This window comes from Balaenoptera acutorostrata, chromosome 5 (genome assembly GCF_949987535.1).
Source record: "Balaenoptera acutorostrata chromosome 5, mBalAcu1.1, whole genome shotgun sequence".
Taxonomy (NCBI): domain Eukaryota; kingdom Metazoa; phylum Chordata; class Mammalia; order Artiodactyla; family Balaenopteridae; genus Balaenoptera; species Balaenoptera acutorostrata.
Window position 1 is genome coordinate 124,419,726 of NC_080068.1, and position 20,719 is coordinate 124,440,444.

The following is a 20,719-nucleotide window of genomic DNA, read 5'->3' on the forward strand; positions in this document are numbered from 1 at the left end:
CAGCTCGGGCCAGCCTGCCCGCCCGCTGGCCCGCTCGGGATCGTGTAGGACCGAGGAGGTTGCGAAAGGCGGAGGCAGGCACTGCCGGGCGTGGAGGGCCAAGGACGCCCCCGAAACGAAGCGAGCAGCCCGCCGGAGCGGCGGCTGTTCATGCAGTTCAAGTATCCCGCGACTATTGAAATGGACCAATGAAAAGAGCCGAGGCCCGTGACGTCACTCGGGGCGACGCGGTCGCAAGCGAGTGAAGGCGGCTGCGAAGGCAACCGAGCAGGGGCGGAGCGGGGCGAAGAGATGTCGAACGGCGGCAGGAGGAAGTAGGCGCGCCCGGCGGAGAGGCGGGGCCTAAGTCTACTGTGACTTTAAACAGGGCCGCTAGGCGGTCCCTGTCTCGGGTCAAGGGCTGTCTCTAGGATAAACTGAATTAAACTTTAGAAATTAGTAGCGGGCCGCCCCGGCCTTCTGCCCTAGGACCTCCAGTTAGCTTGAATGACTAGTTTCTCAAGGTCTAAAATCTGATCCGGCCACATACTGGCCTGGTGGTCCTGTTCAAGTTATTCAGTGTCTCCAATTCTCAATTTTCCTATCTGTTAATTGGGAATAATATCTACGCGTTATACAGTTGTCGTTAGTATTAAATAACGTGCATAAATCATTTAACACGCTGCTTATGTAACTGATATAATATTGGAAGACTATAATGTCATCTTACCATTTAGGTGTTTCTTCACAGTCTTATGCTTTTTATTTTTCCTAATGAAGATGCAATTAATTTAAAGTGCCACCTTGAACTACTGTTGATATATGTAACAAACAGTAATGTACTACAAGAAATTCAACTAGACAGTCATTAATTTTTATCTCTTTTTTTCCCCAAGGTGTGGCAGCCAACAAAAAGCACGGAGTAAAATTCGAGTGACCTAGATATAATTCTGTGTTCCATTTAGAAATGAAGGTTGTTTAAACATAGTAAAAACAATATGACCTTATAAAAGTAAAACTCTCTTAGCAATATGTGCCTTTAACAAATTTTCACATTTAATATACAACAAGGCTTGCACATAACTAATAAATATAATGGTATATAATTAAGGAGCACTGTTGTTTTCCAACAAATTCATAAGTGTGCCCTTCTTGAAAACACACAGAATAATTTATTTTCTATTATAATCCTTATGCTATTTTAAACAACCTTTAAGTACAATATTCACCTGAATATGAATAAAATATGAATTAAGATTAATGACTTCCATAGCCTTAAAGTCATATTTCCCTCCATTTATGATAAAAAAGAAATCAGTGGATATTAATGCAGGAAAATCTAAGAAGCTGTCACTATTTCGACACTATTCACATGTAGTACACTTGTATAGCCCTACTGGTTACAGCACATCAAGTTAAGATCCCCCCCAGTCTGTGCAAGTTCTGCTGATTTCCCTGGCCAACTCAAGTATTTTACAAACTGAGCATGGGTCACAAAACATCACCAAGTAACAGCAAAATCAGTTGTAAATCAATCTCAATTCCTAAAACAAAATTTATGTTATTTCCCCTGGTTGACAACATACATAGTAACCAGAATGCAATCCAGGCACCAGAACTTGGGTTCCACCTTTACAAAATAATAGCATGTCCTCTTAAACACTTAACCTCACTGAGAATCAGTTTTCTTACATGATTTGACAAAATAATCAATATATGTTGTCAAGATCAAATGAGGAGGGACTTCCCTGGTGGCGCAGTGGTTAAGAATCCGCCTGCCAATGCCGGAGACACGGGTTCGATCCCTGGTCCAGGAAGATCCCACATGCCGCGGAGCAACTAAGCCCGTGTACCACAACTACTGAGCCTGTGCTCTAGAGCCCGTGAGCCACAACTACTGAAGCCTGCGCACCTAGAGCCCATGCTCCACAACAAGAGAAGCCACTGCAACGAGAAGCCTGCACACCACAACGAAGAGTAGCCCCCACTCACCGCAACTAGAGAAAGCCCGCACACAGCAACGAAGACCCAAAGCAGCCAAAAATAAATTAAAAAAGATCAAATGAGGTAACATATGTAAATACATTTTGAAAACTGTAAAGCAGTTTATACATATGTGTGTTAACTTATTAAATATTTGAATATATTTTTATTTTCCAAATAATAGTTCTCGATTATTATAAACATTATAATTATAATTATTTTATGATTACTATAAAACATCCACTTGAAAAAAATTCATTAAAATCCCTTATAATCATTCCACTTGTTTTAAAAATAAAAATTCTCTTTATTTTTAAAAAGTTCCATTTGTCAAAAAAATAGAAGCATTACTAAAAAAAAGTCATACCTCATATATTTTTAGATAATATTAAAAAACGCACTTGAAATAAAAGTATATACAGTTAGCTTGCAATTCTGTTTTAACATTTTTCATTTAAACATACAACTTCTTTGGAACTTTACCTTATTTATATTTCATGCAGCATCAAAGAAAGCAATCAATGCATTTTGGTCATAACTGTCCAGAATCTCCAGTAAAAGAGGCACTTTGGTTTTTACATTGGTGCCTTTGAATTTGAACTTATCTATGAAAAGATCGGTGATCATGCCTATAAAGAAAAAATGTTAAGTTTCTGTCATTGATTAATTCTATTAATGACACATTATTTAATGAAAGTAAGCGACTGCTTGAGAATCTATTTCTAAGCACCTGTAATTCCATTATTTAACATACAGAAATCCGAAAGGATTGATGCATTAAAAAATATTTGGGGGGGATTTTAAGGCAAGTTTCAAAATATAAATCATTTGGCTAATAAGCCTCTTAACAATTGGTTATAAGCTATTAATTCAGACAATCAACTGCTGGCCAGTTTTGAACTGCTATTGGTATATATAAAATTACAACAAGTGGGTTTTTTTTTTCCACCAGGCTGACCATTTTGACATAGTGTAGACATATTCTGTTCATAACAGCTCTATCTGAATTAAAATATCCCATCTATATGTTGACCATTCTTAGGATTTGACTTGAAGGCAAATATTTCTAGTTTCAAAGATCTGGGCAAATTATTTCACCTTTGAGTTTTTGCATATATATAGTGGGAATAATTCAAGCTATCAATCTTTTATCCAAAACTCCTGATGCAAGATGTGTTTCAGAATTTTTCATATTTTAGGAAGATAATAAAAGGAATATGCCATAATATACCATATATATGGCATAATACCCGTGGAAAGTGAGTGGCAGCATCTGGTAACAAAACATAACATATCTGCAACAAAATATATGAATATTCATACTAAGTGGAATAAAAAAACTATAAATAACCTCGTATCAGTTTAAGTGAGGTTTTGTCATTAATTCAGATCAAGTCAGATTTATTGCCAAATGATTTATGAACAAAGTGTTTGATTTCAAAGCTCTCTGGACTGTGGAATTGGTGATAAGAGATGGTGGTTCTGCACCACCCATCTTCTAAGTTGTGATGAGGATAAAAGATCATGTGTTTGCCACATAGTAAATATTAAGATATTAGATATTATTGTTACCGTTTCCGAGCAAGTCTTTGGGCGTAAAATAAATTCATTAGGTAGATCTTAAGGATCAATATGGACTGATGATACCAACTGACTCTACAGAAGACTCGGCACAGTGCAAAAAGCTTGCATTTGGGGGCGAGGAGGTTCTAATGAAGGCCTTGCCACTACCTACCTATGTGACAACACATTCTTAAGCTCAGATTTCAGTTTACAGATGTGAAAACCAGAGATAACACTATCTACCTTGCAGAGCTGTTGTAAGGATTAAATATCCCCCCTGATTATAAAGATGTTATAAATAAATAGGTGTGCTATGCACAATAGGTCTTATATAAAGATCACAAAAAATGTTTCCTTAAGCTGTTCCTTCCTTCCTCCCTCTTGCTCTTGCTTTTTCAATACAACTGTGAAACATTCAACTTCTCACCACCAAAGCAGAATGAGTTTTAAACATAAATTGACACAGCACATATATACCAATTTTGCATAAAAATATTAAATGCTGCATTTTGATATTTCAGAATAGCAATAAAAACTGAAAATTATTTGTGTGAAATATAGCCTAAATTGTAATGCTTCATAGGTTACATTCATTTCACACTGGGTTTCTTCATATATATAGATTAATTCATTGCATTACACTTATTTCACTTCTTAATGTGTATTTGTATTTTATCTAGTAAAAATATTAAACATTAAAACCAACTTGACAAAATAAATACATTGGGCAGTACATGGGTTGGTACTGGTTCATGACTGCTGTAATCTTTGCCTATCTCCTTCTGTCCAGCTTCTCTCATGTGATCCTTTGCAAACAGCCAGTAGAAAAGAAATATGACAAGGTATTCTAGAATAGTTCACTAACCATAGAGTCTTTCAAGATGTGCAGGTTGCTTTTTGTATTCTTCCTGTAGGTGATCTGCCTCTTCTAGGATACAGCGATATTCTGGTATCAGAAAGTTTGTGTTTCCCTCATGAACCTGCAATTCCTTATTTAAAATTAAAAACAGAAGCACTTAATGTTCAAAATTTAATCCAGTGTAAAGTGGATTTAAAGTGGAAAACTTTAAGGTCTTTACAATTTTAGAAATCCCATCACAATAAAATAATGATCATGAGTCCCGTGACACAAATACTTACTTTTAAAGCATCAATTAATTGCACTTTCTTAGCCAAAAGCAACTGGTACTCCAGCTTTGGGTGGATTAGCTTTAATGTGTGTTTGACTGATACTTCATTTATCTCTAGAAGAAGTTGAGTCAGGCACAATTAGATAAGTCACTTTGATCAGGAACATTCTTATTGTAACAACAACCCCCCAAAAACAGAAAGAACGATTCTTTTTTTTTTTTTTTTTTACCGTATGATATGTTGAGGTTAATTTTCCTTTTTGTAGCTTCTTTAGAGAGCACATCTTTTAGGATGGATATAGTAGAAATGTTGTCAGATTTAAAAACTCCTTCACCTTTTCTATAAAATTAATATTTTTAAAAGAACAGCTTTAGAAGGAAATACATCCAATAAATATGTCCAGTAAATACATATTTTGCGAATAGGACCTTGTGTTTAGACTTCATTTAATTTTAGATTTCTTTATATAGACATCTCATTATTAATGTAAAACATATTTAAACATGTAACCTTCTACTGTTGTAGCAATTCAAGTTCTAAACATACTTGTAAAACTGAATAAAAGATGTTAGACACATGCCTCCGAAAGATACGACAATTTATATAAGTTCTTCATTTAAAACACCTTTTTTTCATTTTCACTAATAAAATTTCGAATAGCTAACCCTTTATGTAAATAAAATGCATTTAGAATTGCTTGCTTTCACATAAGTTTTTTTTTTATGGAATCACATAAATTACAGCATGACTATATGCTTCATCCTTAAAAGAAAGCTAATATCAAACCTAAGAGTAACATCTTCTGTTCTTCCATGCCCAGCATCCATTGCCACTTCTTATGTTCACAGGACCCTTCTTTTTCCTTATGCAACCCCTCCTTCTCTCTCTCTCTCTCTCACCCTTTTCAATCCATATAGTTTCATTGGCACTGGCCCCAACCCCATTTCTGGGACTTCAGGAGGAAGTTTTCAGCAGCGTATTCCATACCCCTGAGCACAGTGATTCACGACTCAACGATGATACTCAATCCTGGGACTTTCATTGGAACTAGTGGGAAAGGGAGGCTATGGTAGCTGAAAAGATATAAAGCTGGATGGAGCTGTTGGTGGCCACCATGGCACTACATAGGAAAGCCAAGAGAAGACAAAAACAGAGCTGAGCAATGGAAAGGGATAAAGTCTTGACAATATCAGTTAAGCCACTGATCCAGTTATGCTTGAGGCAGACTACTGCTAGTCTTTTAAGTTATATGAGCTAATAAATTCCTTTTATTTGGTTAAGCCTGCTTATGTTTGGTTCCTTTTTATGATGGCCAAAATTTTCCTAATTAATATATACCATCTTTTACGTATTCAGTGTTGCCTTTTTATTTGCTTTTATATTGACTGCTGTAGGCAAATGCTAATTCTTTTTTCTAGAAAGGTGAATAATACACACTTATTTTGATCCCAATTATGTGTTAGAAATCATGAGATTTTTTTCACTAGTCTTCAATTTTAATTAATGATATTTAACATTAAATACTTATACAGTACCTGGCACTGTGGAATGACTCACATGGTTTATCTTCCTTTAAGCATCACAATTCAGTGAAGTAAGTGCTACTATTTCCATTCGTCACAAAAGAAACTGAAACTCAGAAAGTTAAGTAATCTAGCTAAGAGCAAATAGCTGGTGAGTCACAGAGCCAGATTCAAACCTAAGTACGTCTGTCTCCAAAGTACACGCTTCTATACTTCTTCCATATATACGTATTTTATGGAACAAAAAACATTTATTGAGTACCACTATGTTCAAAGCCATGTGTTAGATACTTGGAGGATACATACAAAGTTAATTAAGAAATAAACTCTGCCCAGAGCTTACAATCTGATTTAGAGACAAGCTTACATAAAAATTATTATATACTTCAAAAAAATAACAATAAAAATCTAAGGCAGGTAAGAATAAAATGTTATGGGAACAGAGAAGAGAATCAAGGAAGACTTAAAAAATGTAGCTATTGAGTTGGGCCTTGAAGAATAAGTAGAGTTTTGACTATTAAGGAAAGAATATTTAAAGACACAGAATGGTAAAAAGCAAAGGTATGCTATTATAAAAATATGTAGTATGCCAGGGGCCTGTCAAATTGTCTGCTATGATTAAAACGTGAGGTTCGCTGTGGTACCTCAAAACTGAAGTCATGATTCCAGGTTTACACAGGTAAGATCCCCTGGAGGGTACAGTGAAACGCCCCCATAGAACTGATGCTAAAATCAATTAGATTTCTGGAGAGTTCTTGGTCCCAAAGGCTATATTCAGAGGTAAAATTATGTGTTCACTGTTGTTTCCAGAACCTAGCATGGTAAAGTCTCAGCTAGGAAGCAGAAAGTAGAATACCTCAGTACACTGCTTAGGGAAAGAAGCTTTAAGAGAGAGAGAGACAGAGAGAAGAGAAGAAGCCTCCTCCTCTCCAAACAAACAAAATTAAAAAACAAAAAACAAAAACAAAAGATCAAACAAACAAAAACAACCTACAGATGTGAGAGAATGAGAATGCAAAAACCTTGAAGAAGTATGAGCGCACAAGCTCAAAGCAGATGTAGAGAAATCAGCCTTACCCAACACATTAAGAAAAAGAACAAAGGAGAAGGAAATTTTAGCCTCTACTATATTCAGAAACAGAAATTAGGGGGGCCTATGGGAGATGAGTAGGGAGTGACAGTGAAGGGGGCAGGAGGGCAACTGGGAGCTTGAGAAGAGTGTCAAGGAATAATGACCTTCACCTCAACGTGGTAGCTTCAAAAGCCTGCATGTTCTAAGCTCTCAAGTTCTTGAGCCATTTCCTATTTTTGCATAAAGAAATTCAATGGTAATTCTTCTTGTAATTCTTACCGGAATTAGGATAAATGTTCAAATCGATTTGGGAAGGACTTGCATGTTTACATTGTCTTCATATTGATAACTATAGAACATATTACTCCATTAAATCAAGTCTTTAATGTCAATAAAATTTTAAAGTTTTCTTCATGAAGTTCTATGTATTTCTAATACAGAATATTCCTACAGATTTTATATGAACATTTTGTTATTGTTATCGCTGCTCTGAAAGAATCTTTTTAAACAATTTATTTTCTAACTGGTTATGGCTGAGAATTGGAAAGGTATTGCTCTTTCATATTCATCTTTAGTCAATCATTTTTTAAACTCATTAATTCCATTTGTTTTTCAACAGATTCTCTTAAACAGTACAGTTTTTCAATCATATTATTTGCAAATTATTACTGCCTTAAAACTTACGAAAATTTAGAAGTTCCATTTAAGTAAAAAACACTTGTGAACCAGGAATAAGTTTTATTTACCTGTAGGTACTTTCAAGTTGTGTATCCAGGAAGGTGTTCTGAAAGTAAAATGTCACACATTCTCCTGCTGGAGGTTTTTCAGGAACTTCAGGCAGGCAAAAAACCACCCAGGAGTGAAGTTCAGCAAAACTGAACTGGCCTGTCAAAGTCAGCGTATTCATGGGTCTGCAATTTAATAGCAGAGGTACACATATTTGTGTGGGAATACACAGAGGTATTATATGTACTCAACACATTAAAAAACAGAATTTTGCAACAGTAGTTACAAATAGAAAAGCAGCCATTTAATTTTTCTCAGATTAATCTTACCCATCAGATAAACATTTTGATTTCAAGGAAAAAAAAAAAAGAATGCTTATCTATACCTGTACTTTTAATATTCAGTTAAGTGACATAAATAGCTTGTTTTCATTATAACATGCCTTCACAAATACAATTCAGTTTACTCAGGTAAATTCCATTTTTTAAAAGTTCATCTAGTGTTTATATTATAGGAACTACAAAACATAAGAATCTCCTAAAGGAAAAAATCAGCATAATGTGAAGGCAAAGAACAGGGCTTTTAAGTGAGATGGACATGGGTTTGAAACGCTGCATGCCACTGGGAAAGTTAGGGAATGATACCTTCTATTTTGCAGGGATATGGAATTAACTTTCTATCTGCAAATTACACATACACACAAAAGGTTGTAAAGTAAATCAAATAAATTTAAAATAAATCAAATGGATAAAGAATTAAGAAAATGCAAGTTTATGGAATTAAAGGTACAGAAAGAATTTTAAGAGAATACAGAATAGAAAGGACTTTTGAGATCGCCACACCAACTCTATTTGCAGATGAGAGAACTAAAGCCCAGAGATTAAATTATTTTCCGAAAGTCATGCAGGAACAGATATAAGGCTATAATCTGAGTCTCCTGAGTCCCAGTTTGCTGTTCTTTCCAGAACACCACACTATACCTCCTTTAACAACTCTGACTTTTAAGCAGGAAGACACACTCAGAGAGTCCATTCTCTTTAATGTTTTCCCAAAACCTTCCTTAGGAACTTTTCTCCTTACATCTTATTTAAATTACGTATCTTCAAAATTACAAGCTGCAATAGAAAAAACATAGGCTTTGGCCTCAAATCTTCACTCTGTTTCTCATATCAACAAGTTACTTACTTTTCCAAACATTACTACTTGTTTTGCCGTAAGACTTAAATGGTAACACCTAAGCACTGAGCACAATGCATGGCACAGGGAAAGTATTCACTAATTGTTCATTTCTTTCCCTTCTTCATTTAAGGCCATGGTCTCTCATTTTCAGAAAAGAAAGTGAAAAACTATAACCAGGAGGATGATTAAGTTGGAACGGAAGTTAGAAATAATAGGGACTATCACAACTAATTGCTCTACCAGTATTCCCTGAGGTGAAGTAGAAAGGAAATATAATGTGTGAGGCTAATACAATAAGGCCCTGTTTACAGAGAACTCAAATGCTAAACAGTATTTCCTCACAATAGATGTTTGAGACAGAGAACTGTTACTCTACTGATTTCAGAATGGTAAATACATGAGAAAGATAGGAAAGTCCAGCTCAAATCAGCCTCTAAAAGAAGACAAAGACTCTTACGTCTATTAGAAAGATTAATACAGGTATCCCCTGCTTTTTGAAAGTTCACTTTACGCCACTTTGTTTTTACGGAAGGTCTGCACGAGTGTCCATTTTCGGTAACCAAGAGAAATCCAAAGAGGATTTTTGCTTTTACCAAAAAAGGTGAAAAGCAAAAACAGCCTCAGCGTTTGTTGTGCAGCGGCTGTTACGGAAGCAGCACGTGCCCCAGCAGCACCGAGAGCGGCCCCGCCGAGCTCCTTCTCTAGGAACTACACTCAGCTCCTCAGCATCAGGCCACGTAGCTCTGAACTGCCTGTGAGCATCTGTGCTTTACCCCAATTTATTCTGAGCATCCATTATCAAGATGTGTCCTACAGTAACTGCTTCTACGCTTTACGCTATTTTGGCTTATGAAAGGTTTCACAGGAACACTCTACTTTCAGATAGCGGGGGAAACCTGTACACAGCATTTAAATATTTATTTAATTTTTTTAAAAGTACAACTAGCTACCAGAATTTACACTACTAAAATAGAAAGCAACTTTATCTGCATCGTGTAATATCCTAAAAATAAACTTCTCCCTCCTTTGTCCTACCTGTCATGGTCAATAAAGTGAGTTCTTTGATGGAGTGAAAGGGGTTTGATAAGGTACTGGCGGGCCTGACATGTTTTGGGCTGAATCCTTGGAGTCACATATGCCTGAAGTGTGCCATACTGGCCTTCAATGGAGCGAATCTGAACACAAAAGAGGAAAGAAAATAAGAATCATCTAGCAACACAAAGGCTGTCTTTAAAATGTTCAACGCAAGTAAGCAGGTACTCAGGCCTTAATCTCTTCTGTGATACGCTGAAGGAAATAAGGACATTCTATTAAACAAGAACTTTTTACCTCTATAGTAAAAGAAAATTTTAAAAGATTTTGGTAATCAAAAGCAAAATTAATCCATCCATGAAAGTCATCCCCACCACATATTTCTAGGTCTGTCATTCCAAAAGACAGATATTCTCACACACCACCCTATCACGTCTAAAAGTGTAGGTGTAGAATACATTGTATAAGATTCACATAAAAAATGGTTAAACTTTAGACATTTTTGTTGAAGGGATAAGTGGGTCAACAACTAATACTTCATTTTCTCAGAAATGGGGGTATTGTAGCATATGGCTATTGTTATAAAACCCTACTGACAGAAAAAAAAATGTTTCCAAGAACTTAATTCTTGACTTTCTATGAAAATAGAGAAGCATATTCACAATTTAATTATGACATATTTGGATTAGGAAATTCTTTTTAAGCTATTTTGAATATGGCTAGTTGGATATCCTGAGAATTTAAAACACTTACAGAAAACCCTAATTCATGAAATTGTGAAGACCTAATTTTAGGAGTTAGAAAGCGGTCGAGTTTCTCCCTCCTGTCCCTTTCAGCTCCTCTCTGTTCCAATTCATGAAGTGGATTGTAGTACCTCTTGTATTACAAAGGCAGCTTCTCTAATCTAACTGATACATCAGCTCATACTTTCCCTGGCATGTGAGGGGGAAAAAAAAAAAATCAATGTTTTACCTAAATGGGAAACATAAATAAAAGTTTAAAGCAAGATTTTCTGCAAATTTTATACTGAAAATATTGTTCTGAATGGGAAGAGAGAAAAGATAAGGAAAAGAATAAAAATACAGAAGGAAAATAAAAAATCGATCTGATAAAGCTATATTTTAGGGTTTCTTTTTAAAGGGTAAGCTTACACTGGCACATAAATTTTTGCACAATAAGTTCACAATTAGTACAACACGGGGAATATAGCCAATATTTTATAATAACTGTAAATGCAATATCAACTTTAAAAAAAGAATATAATTGTTCATAATATTAAGAAAAGTCATAATGCTTTCTCTGATTATATACTTCATATTCATTATTTTAAAAATCCACACAATGAAGAAAAATTAGGATTAACATATAAGTAATCTGAAATCCTACCACCCAGAGATGATCATTATTGCTATTTTGATAGTCAACCTTTCATACATCTCTCTATGCAGATGTACAAAAATAAATGCATAACTTCACATGACTAAATTCTATTTATATCATAGACATCTTTGTTTTTATTTCTAATAATCACATTTTTCCCTTATCTCTGCCTCTCCTAATACCATCACCTCCCTCCCACTCCCATCCCACCGATACCTTCCCCCTATTGTACGACCTATCATATCAGACAGGTGTTTCTTTTTATACATTTCTTCACATTATAGATTATATATATATATACATATGTAGGACTTTTATCTGCATTTTGTGTTTTTCATGGAATTTGCTCCATGTTAATAGGAATTGACCAACTCATTCTTTATTGCAGCTCTGCAATATTCTATGAAATGGATAAACAGCTATTTATTCAAACATTAAATTACTGAGTGTTCACTTTGGTCAACTTTTCTGCCTCTACAAACAATGCTGCAGTTAATTATATACATATCTGTGTGTACAATACTGTGATTTTATTGCTATGAAATAGATTCCAACAAATGGGATTATAGCCTATTTTACCAAAGTAGCAATAACAATTTTTATTTCCTTCAGCTATGATTGAGAGTGTCCTTTTCCTCATCCTGCCACCTGGTAATTCTGCTTTTTCAAAATTTTTGCCTATCTGTTAGACAAGCGGAACTGATTTTTTGTTATTTTGAGTTTCCCTAACTGACAACGAGGTAGAATATGTTCTTTTAATATTTGTTAGCTATTTTGATTCCCTCTTCTGCGAACTGCCTACCCATATTGGCCTATTTTCCTAATTGGGTAGTCTTTTTTTTTTTAAGGAAGAAGATTCTTTCTTTCTTTGGCTGCGTTGGGTCTTAGTTGCAGCATGCGGGATGTTTCATTGCAGCGTGCGGGCTCAGAAGTTGTGGTGCATGGGCTCAGTAGTTGCGGCATGTGGGCTCTCTAGCTGTGGCATGCAGCCTCAGTAGTTGCAGAGCATGGCCCTAGTTGCCCTGTGGCATATGGGACCTTAGTTCCCCAACCAGGGATTGAACCCGCGTCCCCTGCATTGGAAGGTGGATTCTTAACTACTGGCCCACCCTGGGTACTCTTTTTAAACAACTTATAGGCAGTCTTCATATTCTGATATTCACCCATTATCTGGAAGACAGCTTCTTTTTGAAAATAACTAGGTACTTAATTCATCTGAATTTATCTTTTATAATATATGGCATAAGAATCCACTTAATATTCTTCCAGATGGATGCCAGTTGTGCCAATAGCAATCTTTATTTTTATTTTTTTAATTAATTAATTTATCTTCGGCTGCGTTGGGTCTTCGTTGCTGTGGGTCTAACCACTGTGCCACCAGGGAAGTCCCACCAATAGCAATTTTTAAATAAAAACAGTAATTTAATAGAATTTTCCCTACCTAAAAATGCTGTGCATTAAATTCCCATAAATATGTGCTGGGCTATATTTCTAGACTTTATTTTGTTGCGTGACCTATTTATTTAGGCCTTGTAAATACCCCACATTATTTTTATTATAATAGTTTTATAGTACATTTTACCATAGGGCAAGATAAGTTCCACCTTTTCTCCTTTATCATAGTTTTGTTGGCTCTTTTCAGGCATTTACTCTTTCCTCTGAACTTTAAAGTTATTGTATCCAATTTTAAAAAAGAACATAGGTTTTTAATATTTTTAGGCCTACTTCCTAATTTATTGTCACAATCTAGCTCAGCGAATGTAATCTAAATGTTTAATTAGGTTACATAAATATGCTGAAGTATATTCCTTTAGAACTTTTACTAGTTTTCAATTTTTCTTTCAAAATACATGAAAGGGGACTTATACAGATGAAAATAAATTGTTTAGAAAAAAATTACATTTTAACTGGAACTTCCTTAACCAGATGTGAAAAAGTTATTGTGCAATAGCATCTCTCTTGAAAAAAGCATACTTTGAGTTTCAGAACATCAGGAAAAAGTTATAGTGCTTAATTTTTGGATCATAAACATATCAAAAATAAAAATTTTTTTAAATTTCACACTAAAAATTAAGTAACTAAAATAAACTTGTGTGCTACAATCAGTATTTAATTATAAAAGTGATTATGTTAGTAAATTGCAAAAGGAAACTTCAAAGATTTTCCCTGGAATAGTTGGTAATGACATCACTGGAATGCAATCAGAAAAATCCAGATAATAGGAAAATATAGGGCAAACGCTCGGGGACTTCAATAACCAAATTACCTTATTTGGACCATGATTGGATCAAACAAACTAAAAACAAAAAACACTACACTAAACATTTGATAATACTAAGGAATTATTATTATTTTTCTTAGGTGTGATAACAGTATTGTGGTTATGTTTTTTTCTTTTTTTTTAATTAATTAATTAATTAATTTATATTTTTGGCTGTGTTGGGTCTTCGTTTCTGTGCGAGGGCTTTCTCTAGTTGCGGCAAGCGGGGGCCACTCTTCATCGCGGTGCGCGGGCCTCTCACTATCGCAGCCTCTCTTGTTGCGGAGCATAGGCTCCAGACGCACAGGCTCAGTAGTTGTGGCTCACGGGCCTGGTTGCTACGCGGCATGTGGGATCTTCCCAGACCAGGGCTCAAACCCATGTCCCCTGCATTGGCAGGCAGACTCCCAACCACTGTGCCACCAGGGAAGCCCTGTGGTTATGTTTTTAAAAAGAGTTCTTATCTTTTAAGTGGAGATATGTATATGCATAACAGGTTCACTTTGTTGTACACCTGAAACTAACACAACATTGTAAATCAACTATACCCCAATAAAAATTTTTTAAAAAATACAAATTTTACATAATCACTTAAAAAAAAAGAGTTATCTTTTAAACATATGTACTGAAATATTTACTAATAAAATTATAAAGTATCTTGTATTTGCTTCAAAATAATTTGGAATGGAGAGTGACAGCATAAACAGGATTGTCATGAGTTGATCATCGCTGAAACTGGAATCATTACTTTTGTGTATGCTTGAAACTTTCCATAATAGAAAATTAGAAAAAATATTTCCAGTTAGAGGAAATTTAGGATTGGTAATTTTAGAGAACGTGACTGGTTGAGTGCTAACAGAAAAGAGAGTGGTTTGGGCTGAACTAAAACCTAATAGGTCATTCAAAAGACATTATTCCAAAATGCTCATTTCAGGGAGAAATTTAATGCAAAGAAATGATATCATATGTTGCAAGATTTACCAAGGAAAAAAGAAAGTTCAAACTTTCAAGTAAAGGTAATCTCAAACAGTTTTACCTTGAGTTCCAGCCTTGTGGTATTTGCCTGGCACCGATAAGTGGCGAGAAGAAAGTTGTCATTTGACTAGGAAGAATTCAAAGTTGAGGAAAAGGATGAATCTACGTTTTTAACGATAACAACGGCACCAACAGTAATAACAATATTTATTTTTACTGAGCACCTATCATTTGGGTGGCACCATGCTATGAGCCTTACGCTTATTCCTACAAACAACCCTACGCGGTTAAGTTTTAACAGATGAAGAAATTGAGGCCTGAAGGGTTAGGTAAATTTCCTAAATGCTAGTAAGTTATAACACTGGTATTCAAATTCATATCTTTAAGACTCTAAAGCTCAATGCTCTTTCCATATTAAATCTCTCCAATAACACTTTAAAATATTAATTGTTCTCCCAAAAATTTAACCAGCAGTACAAACTCCGAATGTTTGTATTATAAAGGTAAAAACATCAATGTTCAGTGTTGAATGTATTTGATTTTCACACATACTTATAGACAACTGAGAAATATCTCATCTATGTATTCCCAGCAAATAGCATAGTGTCAAGTAGACTGTAGGCATTCAACACGTTTGCTGAACAAAATTGGAGAGGTTACTTCAAGTATTATAACTTCTTAAAATTGAATAATAAACTACTAAAAACAGAAAAGTATATCTGCGTGCATGAATTGCAAAATCAGAAAAAGCAACATGAACTATTTGATATGCAATTTTCAGGCACTGCTATTTCCCTATTTTTAATAAATACCTGAAGAAATAAAAAGAATGCTAATGTTAAAAAGAAAATTCAAATGTTTTAATTTCAAATAATTTAAACTCAGCAAACACAGAGGATCAGTCAACTTAAAAATAAATATACCTCTGTGTAATTAAAAACAAATGTTGTATATTTAAGTATTTATGGATAAAATTATATAGATTAATTAAAGGGGATAAAATGTCTGGAATTTGGTTTGGGATGGGGAGGGGGAGGGTAAAGAGCATAAAACAAGACTGGCCGTATGTTAAAGTCAGTGGTGAGAACATGGAGGTTATTATAGTATTCTTTGTCCTTCTGTATATACTTGAAATCTCCATAAGATTTGTTTTTTAAGCCATCATTCTAGAAAATAGGTTTTAAATTAGTATGAAATACTCATTTCAAAGAATCCTGCAGTGATATAAACAGGTTAATCTTTCACTGTAACTTAGGAATTAAAGATCTGAAGTTCATACTAACTTGTTTTTTAAATGATCATAAAAATGTAGATCTTAATCTTTTATGTTTTGTTCTCAAACAGGGATGACAAAGCACATATGATAACATAATACAACTGCTATAAAATCTCTTATCAAAAAAAAAGCTTTACTCTGAAATTATTTTGAAAATTATTCCCTAATATAACTATCAACTTTGTTCTTTATCTACTCTTGTCATCCTTCCCTTTTTAATGCCAACTCCAGTCACCATTTCCTGCTCTGGCTTGCCTTCTCCAATGCAGCTGCTCCAGACCTTCTCTGAACCCTAACTTCTCTTCAGGAGCCATACCTAAGCTCTGAGACTGCTAGTCAGCCAGTAACACGCAGAAAGAAGTGATACAGTAAGCGCATCCAAAAGCTCTGATATGGTCTCATCCCGGGTACTTGGCACATAGTAAGTGTTCAATAAATGTCTGTTGAATGAAGGCTAAGCAAGAGTCAACAAGAAAAAGTGAGGAAAGGCAGGCAGATGGAACAGATCATGTTTAAATGTAGGAATGTGTGAAACTGTATAGCATTTTCAAGAAATTTTAAGAACTTCAGTTTGGCAGAAATCATGTGCATGGGAGGGAAGGTAGCAGCTGGTGAGAGATTAAGTTGGAGATGTAATCAAGAGCTGAATTTTGCAAAGTTTTTTATGCTACAGTGAGGAATCTTGACTTACATGCAGCTCAGGAAATAAGGAATCTTTAAAAGGCTTTGAGAAAAGGAATGACACGGTGATGTTTGTCTTTTAGGAAGGCCTCTCTGGTGGCAGTGCACAGCATAGCCTGGAGGTGAGAGGCAATACTGGAGGCACAGAAACTGGCAGACGAGGAGTTCAAGCAAAAGCATTATGAGGGCCAGGAAGGTTAACAGAAGTGCAAATGAAGCAGAGTAGATGTAGAAGAGCAATGAGGTGGAAATGACAGAAATTAGTGACTACAGCAGCACCCCCCTTATCTGTGGTTTCGCTTTTCAGGGTTTCAGTTACCCACAGTCAACTGTGGTCTGAAAATATTAAATAGAAAATTCCAGAAGTAAGCAATTCATAAGTTTTAAATTGCACACCGTTCTGAGTAGTGTGATGAGAACTTGCGACATCCCACTCCATCCTGTCTGGGACATGAATCATCCCTTTGTCCAGCATATTCGTGCTGTATATGCTACCCGCCCGTTAGTCACTTAGGAACCATCTCAGTTATTACATAGACCAACCTTCATGGTATTGCAGTGCTTGTGTTCAAATAACCCATGTTTTACTTAATAGCAGCTCCAAAGTGCAAAAATAGTGATGCTGAAAGAAACATCGTATCATACAGGGGTTCCGTACTATTCGTGATTTCAGGCATCCACTGGGGGTCTTGGAATGTATCTCCAGCAGATAAAGGGGGAACTACTGTAACTGGATTTAACAGATCAGAGAGAGGAAGGAATTTAACACAACACTCCAGCTTCTGGATTTTCTGAGGATAGGGAAAGAGAGTAGAAGCAGATTTTGAGGGAAGGGTTATGAAAGGAAATACAGAAGAAACATCAAACACTAGTAGCATTTATAGGCTTTATACAAAATGGCATAATGGAAAGAAAGCATTTGAAGAATTCTTTATATTTTTACTCACCTCAGAATCACAGCTGCTAAAGCTGACAACAGCAGAATTTTTATCCACATCTAGTAAATCTATTGGAACATCACTCTGCAGTCAATATTAAAAAAAAAAAAAAAGGTTCAGATGAAAAACTAAGAATTCTCACAGCACATATTTTCACCTTTTGAGATTATCTACCTCGAAACTGATGGTGAGTGAGCAGGCTGTATTAGTTTAGTAGTTGGAACTTAAAAAATTCTAATAAGGATATAAAATACTGGAGTTTTCTAAGTCACATCTCTGTTAAGATTCTCCTAAAGGCTAATCAGAGAACAAATCTTTAATGTCCTTTCTAGGTCTTCCTGAAACTTAAGTCCATTGGTCTTTTGTTTAATATGTACGGGATAAAAAAAAAGTAAAGACATAATTTAAATAATCTATGAGCCAACTGATTAGCTAATGGAAGATTAAGATAAACATTTAAAATCACTGTTTAAAAGTGTTCAATAATAATTAGTGCATATGACTAGTTTGCAAAACAGATCCAGCCATGAAACAAAGAAATTAGACATTTTGCTTACCTGTATTAAGACATTATCTATCGCTGTCTGCACCTCTAAGATAAGGCTGTAGCTGGCATCATCTTTATTTAATGTAAACTTGTCATTTACACTAAATGAAGGTACTGCTGATTTTGCTTTGCTTGATTGAGAAGACTGTTGATATTTTTCTCTTTCCTGTAGTACCTTATATTGCAGATGTTCCAACTCACTCCTAGAGGAAAATACATACAACTTTGTCACCTATAAGTATAAACATTTGAGATCCTTAGAATTACAAAAGTCTGAGACATTTACTGCTGCAAAATGCATTTTTATTGGTTGAGTTAGAACTATAACACTAATAGGAACAAAATTTTTACTTCTATGACTGACCAAATGGTTCCACATTATTTATCTCTGATCTAAAAATTAAAACATCTACTCAGCCCCACACCAGCAATATTAATAAGGCTTTGTAAGAATCAAGGCAGGCTGCAAATAATCAATCCTAATACATGAATCTGGTTACAGTCACATATAGCACTAATCAGAAAAGAAACTGATTGTTCTGGGGTAGAGGAACATATTAGATTTAATAAGAAGAAACAAAACATGTGAAATCAGTAAACATGTACCTTTCAGTAAGACATTAGGGGCGATAGACAAAATAAGAAGGCTGCTGAGTATGAATATTTTGGAGACCACAAGGATAATCACGAGCCAGAGGTACAGCTGAAGTTCTACCAAGTGTTGGAGATTGAACAGTGCAGGCATTGCTTAGAGCTGCTCCAGTTAAAGGGAAAGGAAATGAAGTAAATAGTAACTAGGGTAGAACAACATGAGGTTTAGCTACTAGCCCCAATTTAGGGGGAAAAGTCTGGGAAGGCGCTTGGAAGGGATTTGTGCACTAAACAAAGGAAAAGATTCATTCGCCCAAGAAATATTTACTGAGTGACTCTATGATCCGGGTGCTGAATGAACAAAATAGACATAAGCTTCTCGTGAACATACACTGCAGTGGAATCAGGAGGGGGTTGACTTGGTTATAAATATGAGGTATTGTACTGAGGACATGAGATAGTAGTTCATTAACTCTCCTTGGTGTCCTTGCTGCATGAACATTAGAGCTTTCTCTCCTGGTGACTTTGGTGAACTGGTTTGTGGTGAACTGGCGGTGTGGCTTTAGTGAACTAGTACTTGTGGCATTTTGTTGCCTCAAAAACTTCTGTAGCCATCAACTACCACCAAAAAAGGATCAGCCCTCACTCCTGAGGGCTGAGGGCTGAAGGGCTAGGGTAAGGAGACTAGTCATTAAAAGTTTCAACGACTCCCACTTCTTCATTGTATGCAGCAATTTTCCTTGAGGCCATTTTCACAGGACTTGTCAAACTGAACAGGCCATGAAAGCAATCCCTGTGTCTAAGAGAGTCAACATTACTCATTTCCAGTAAGAAAACTTATAAGCCAAAGTTACAGACTCAGAAGGGTCCACAAGAGCAGTAAACATTAGAATTAATGAGGAATAGAGCCATCTGTGTTAGTTTCTTTCTAATGTCTATGAAAACAAACAAAAAAACCACTGTAACTGTTTATAATAAATGAATGAAAAAATACAATTCTTGATCTAAGAAAAAAATCAGCATAGAATAAAACATATAAAAAGTGTATTTCTAACTCCAAAATATTAATCAGCACTTACTGCTAATTTTCTCAAACTGATAAACTTTCATTTAAAAAGGTGATAAACTAATTAAATGTATAATTCCTTCCAATAAAATATACTGCATTTATAAATAAGAAAAAAACAACAATCACACACTTTATGAAATGAAAAAAAAAGAAGCAAACAAAAATCCAAAATTACCGTAAAGAAGAAATTTTATTCTGCATCTCCTGATTAATTTTTAGTTCTTCTCCTGGTCCACTTTCCTTATGAATAGGCTCTGTTGTCAGACCTGTAACCCAGCCTGCAGAGATGAATTACAATCGTGCACCAGTAAGTGCTGCTAGTGTTAAAAGAAACCCAAGATACATGCCCCTGTGTCCACCAACATCAACCTCACTTAGTCTTGGACTTATTTCTTTTCAAAAAACAAGACAAAACAAAACGCAAAAGAAATCAAGCTAGAAGATATTCAAACCATAAAGAAATTACTTTGGATACCATTTTTGTTTTGCCTGAAATATTGTAATACTACGATTAAGGAAATCTTTCACTTCTTAATTTAAAGTTTTAGTTTTCAAGTATGGAATAAGTCAACACATTCTAGTAAATGCAAAAACTGGCTGATGAATAAAAGTTGTCTTTCAAAAATTATTTTCATGGGAAGTTAAACTCTCATATAACTATTGTGAGAATACAAAAATGACCTACTCAAAAGCAAGTTTTATAAGAAATGTACACAGTAACAAAACAAACTAAATTTCAGTAAATAATTCTTTTTAAACCAAAGGATAGCATTTAATTTTCAAAGATGCTAGAGATATACTAAGCACTTTTAAA

The 20,719-nt window shown here is 35.2% G+C and overlaps 1 protein-coding gene across 6 annotated transcripts in view; it reads right to left on the reverse strand.

Annotated features, from left to right (window-relative positions):
• Positions 1 to 512: 512 nt before the first annotated feature.
• The window catches only part of BBS7 (Bardet-Biedl syndrome 7), a 44,161-nt gene continuing 23,954 nt past the window's right edge, over positions 513 to 20,719 (reverse strand). Inside the window, exons 10-20 of one of the 6 annotated variants that reach the window (XM_007172405.3) lie at positions 20,081 to 20,183; positions 18,256 to 18,448; positions 17,708 to 17,782; positions 14,865 to 14,930; positions 10,192 to 10,331; positions 7,998 to 8,162; positions 4,886 to 4,995; positions 4,666 to 4,769; positions 4,391 to 4,514; positions 2,446 to 2,591; positions 513 to 584 (exon numbers count right to left, since the gene is read on the reverse strand). In XM_007172405.3, coding sequence (XP_007172467.2) covers positions 2,458 to 2,591; positions 4,391 to 4,514; positions 4,666 to 4,769; positions 4,886 to 4,995; positions 7,998 to 8,162; positions 10,192 to 10,331; positions 14,865 to 14,930; positions 17,708 to 17,782; positions 18,256 to 18,448; positions 20,081 to 20,183 — 1,214 coding nt within the window. In that variant the 3' untranslated portion in view covers positions 513 to 584; positions 2,446 to 2,457. Of the gene's footprint in view, positions 585 to 1,890; positions 1,977 to 2,252; positions 2,592 to 4,390; positions 4,515 to 4,665; positions 4,770 to 4,885; positions 4,996 to 7,997; positions 8,163 to 10,191; positions 10,332 to 14,864; positions 14,931 to 17,707; positions 17,783 to 18,255; positions 18,449 to 20,080; positions 20,184 to 20,719 lie in introns of those variants that run through there. The other 5 variants (XM_007172404.2, XM_007172406.2, XM_057546272.1 and 2 more) reach the window with 5 other exon arrangements.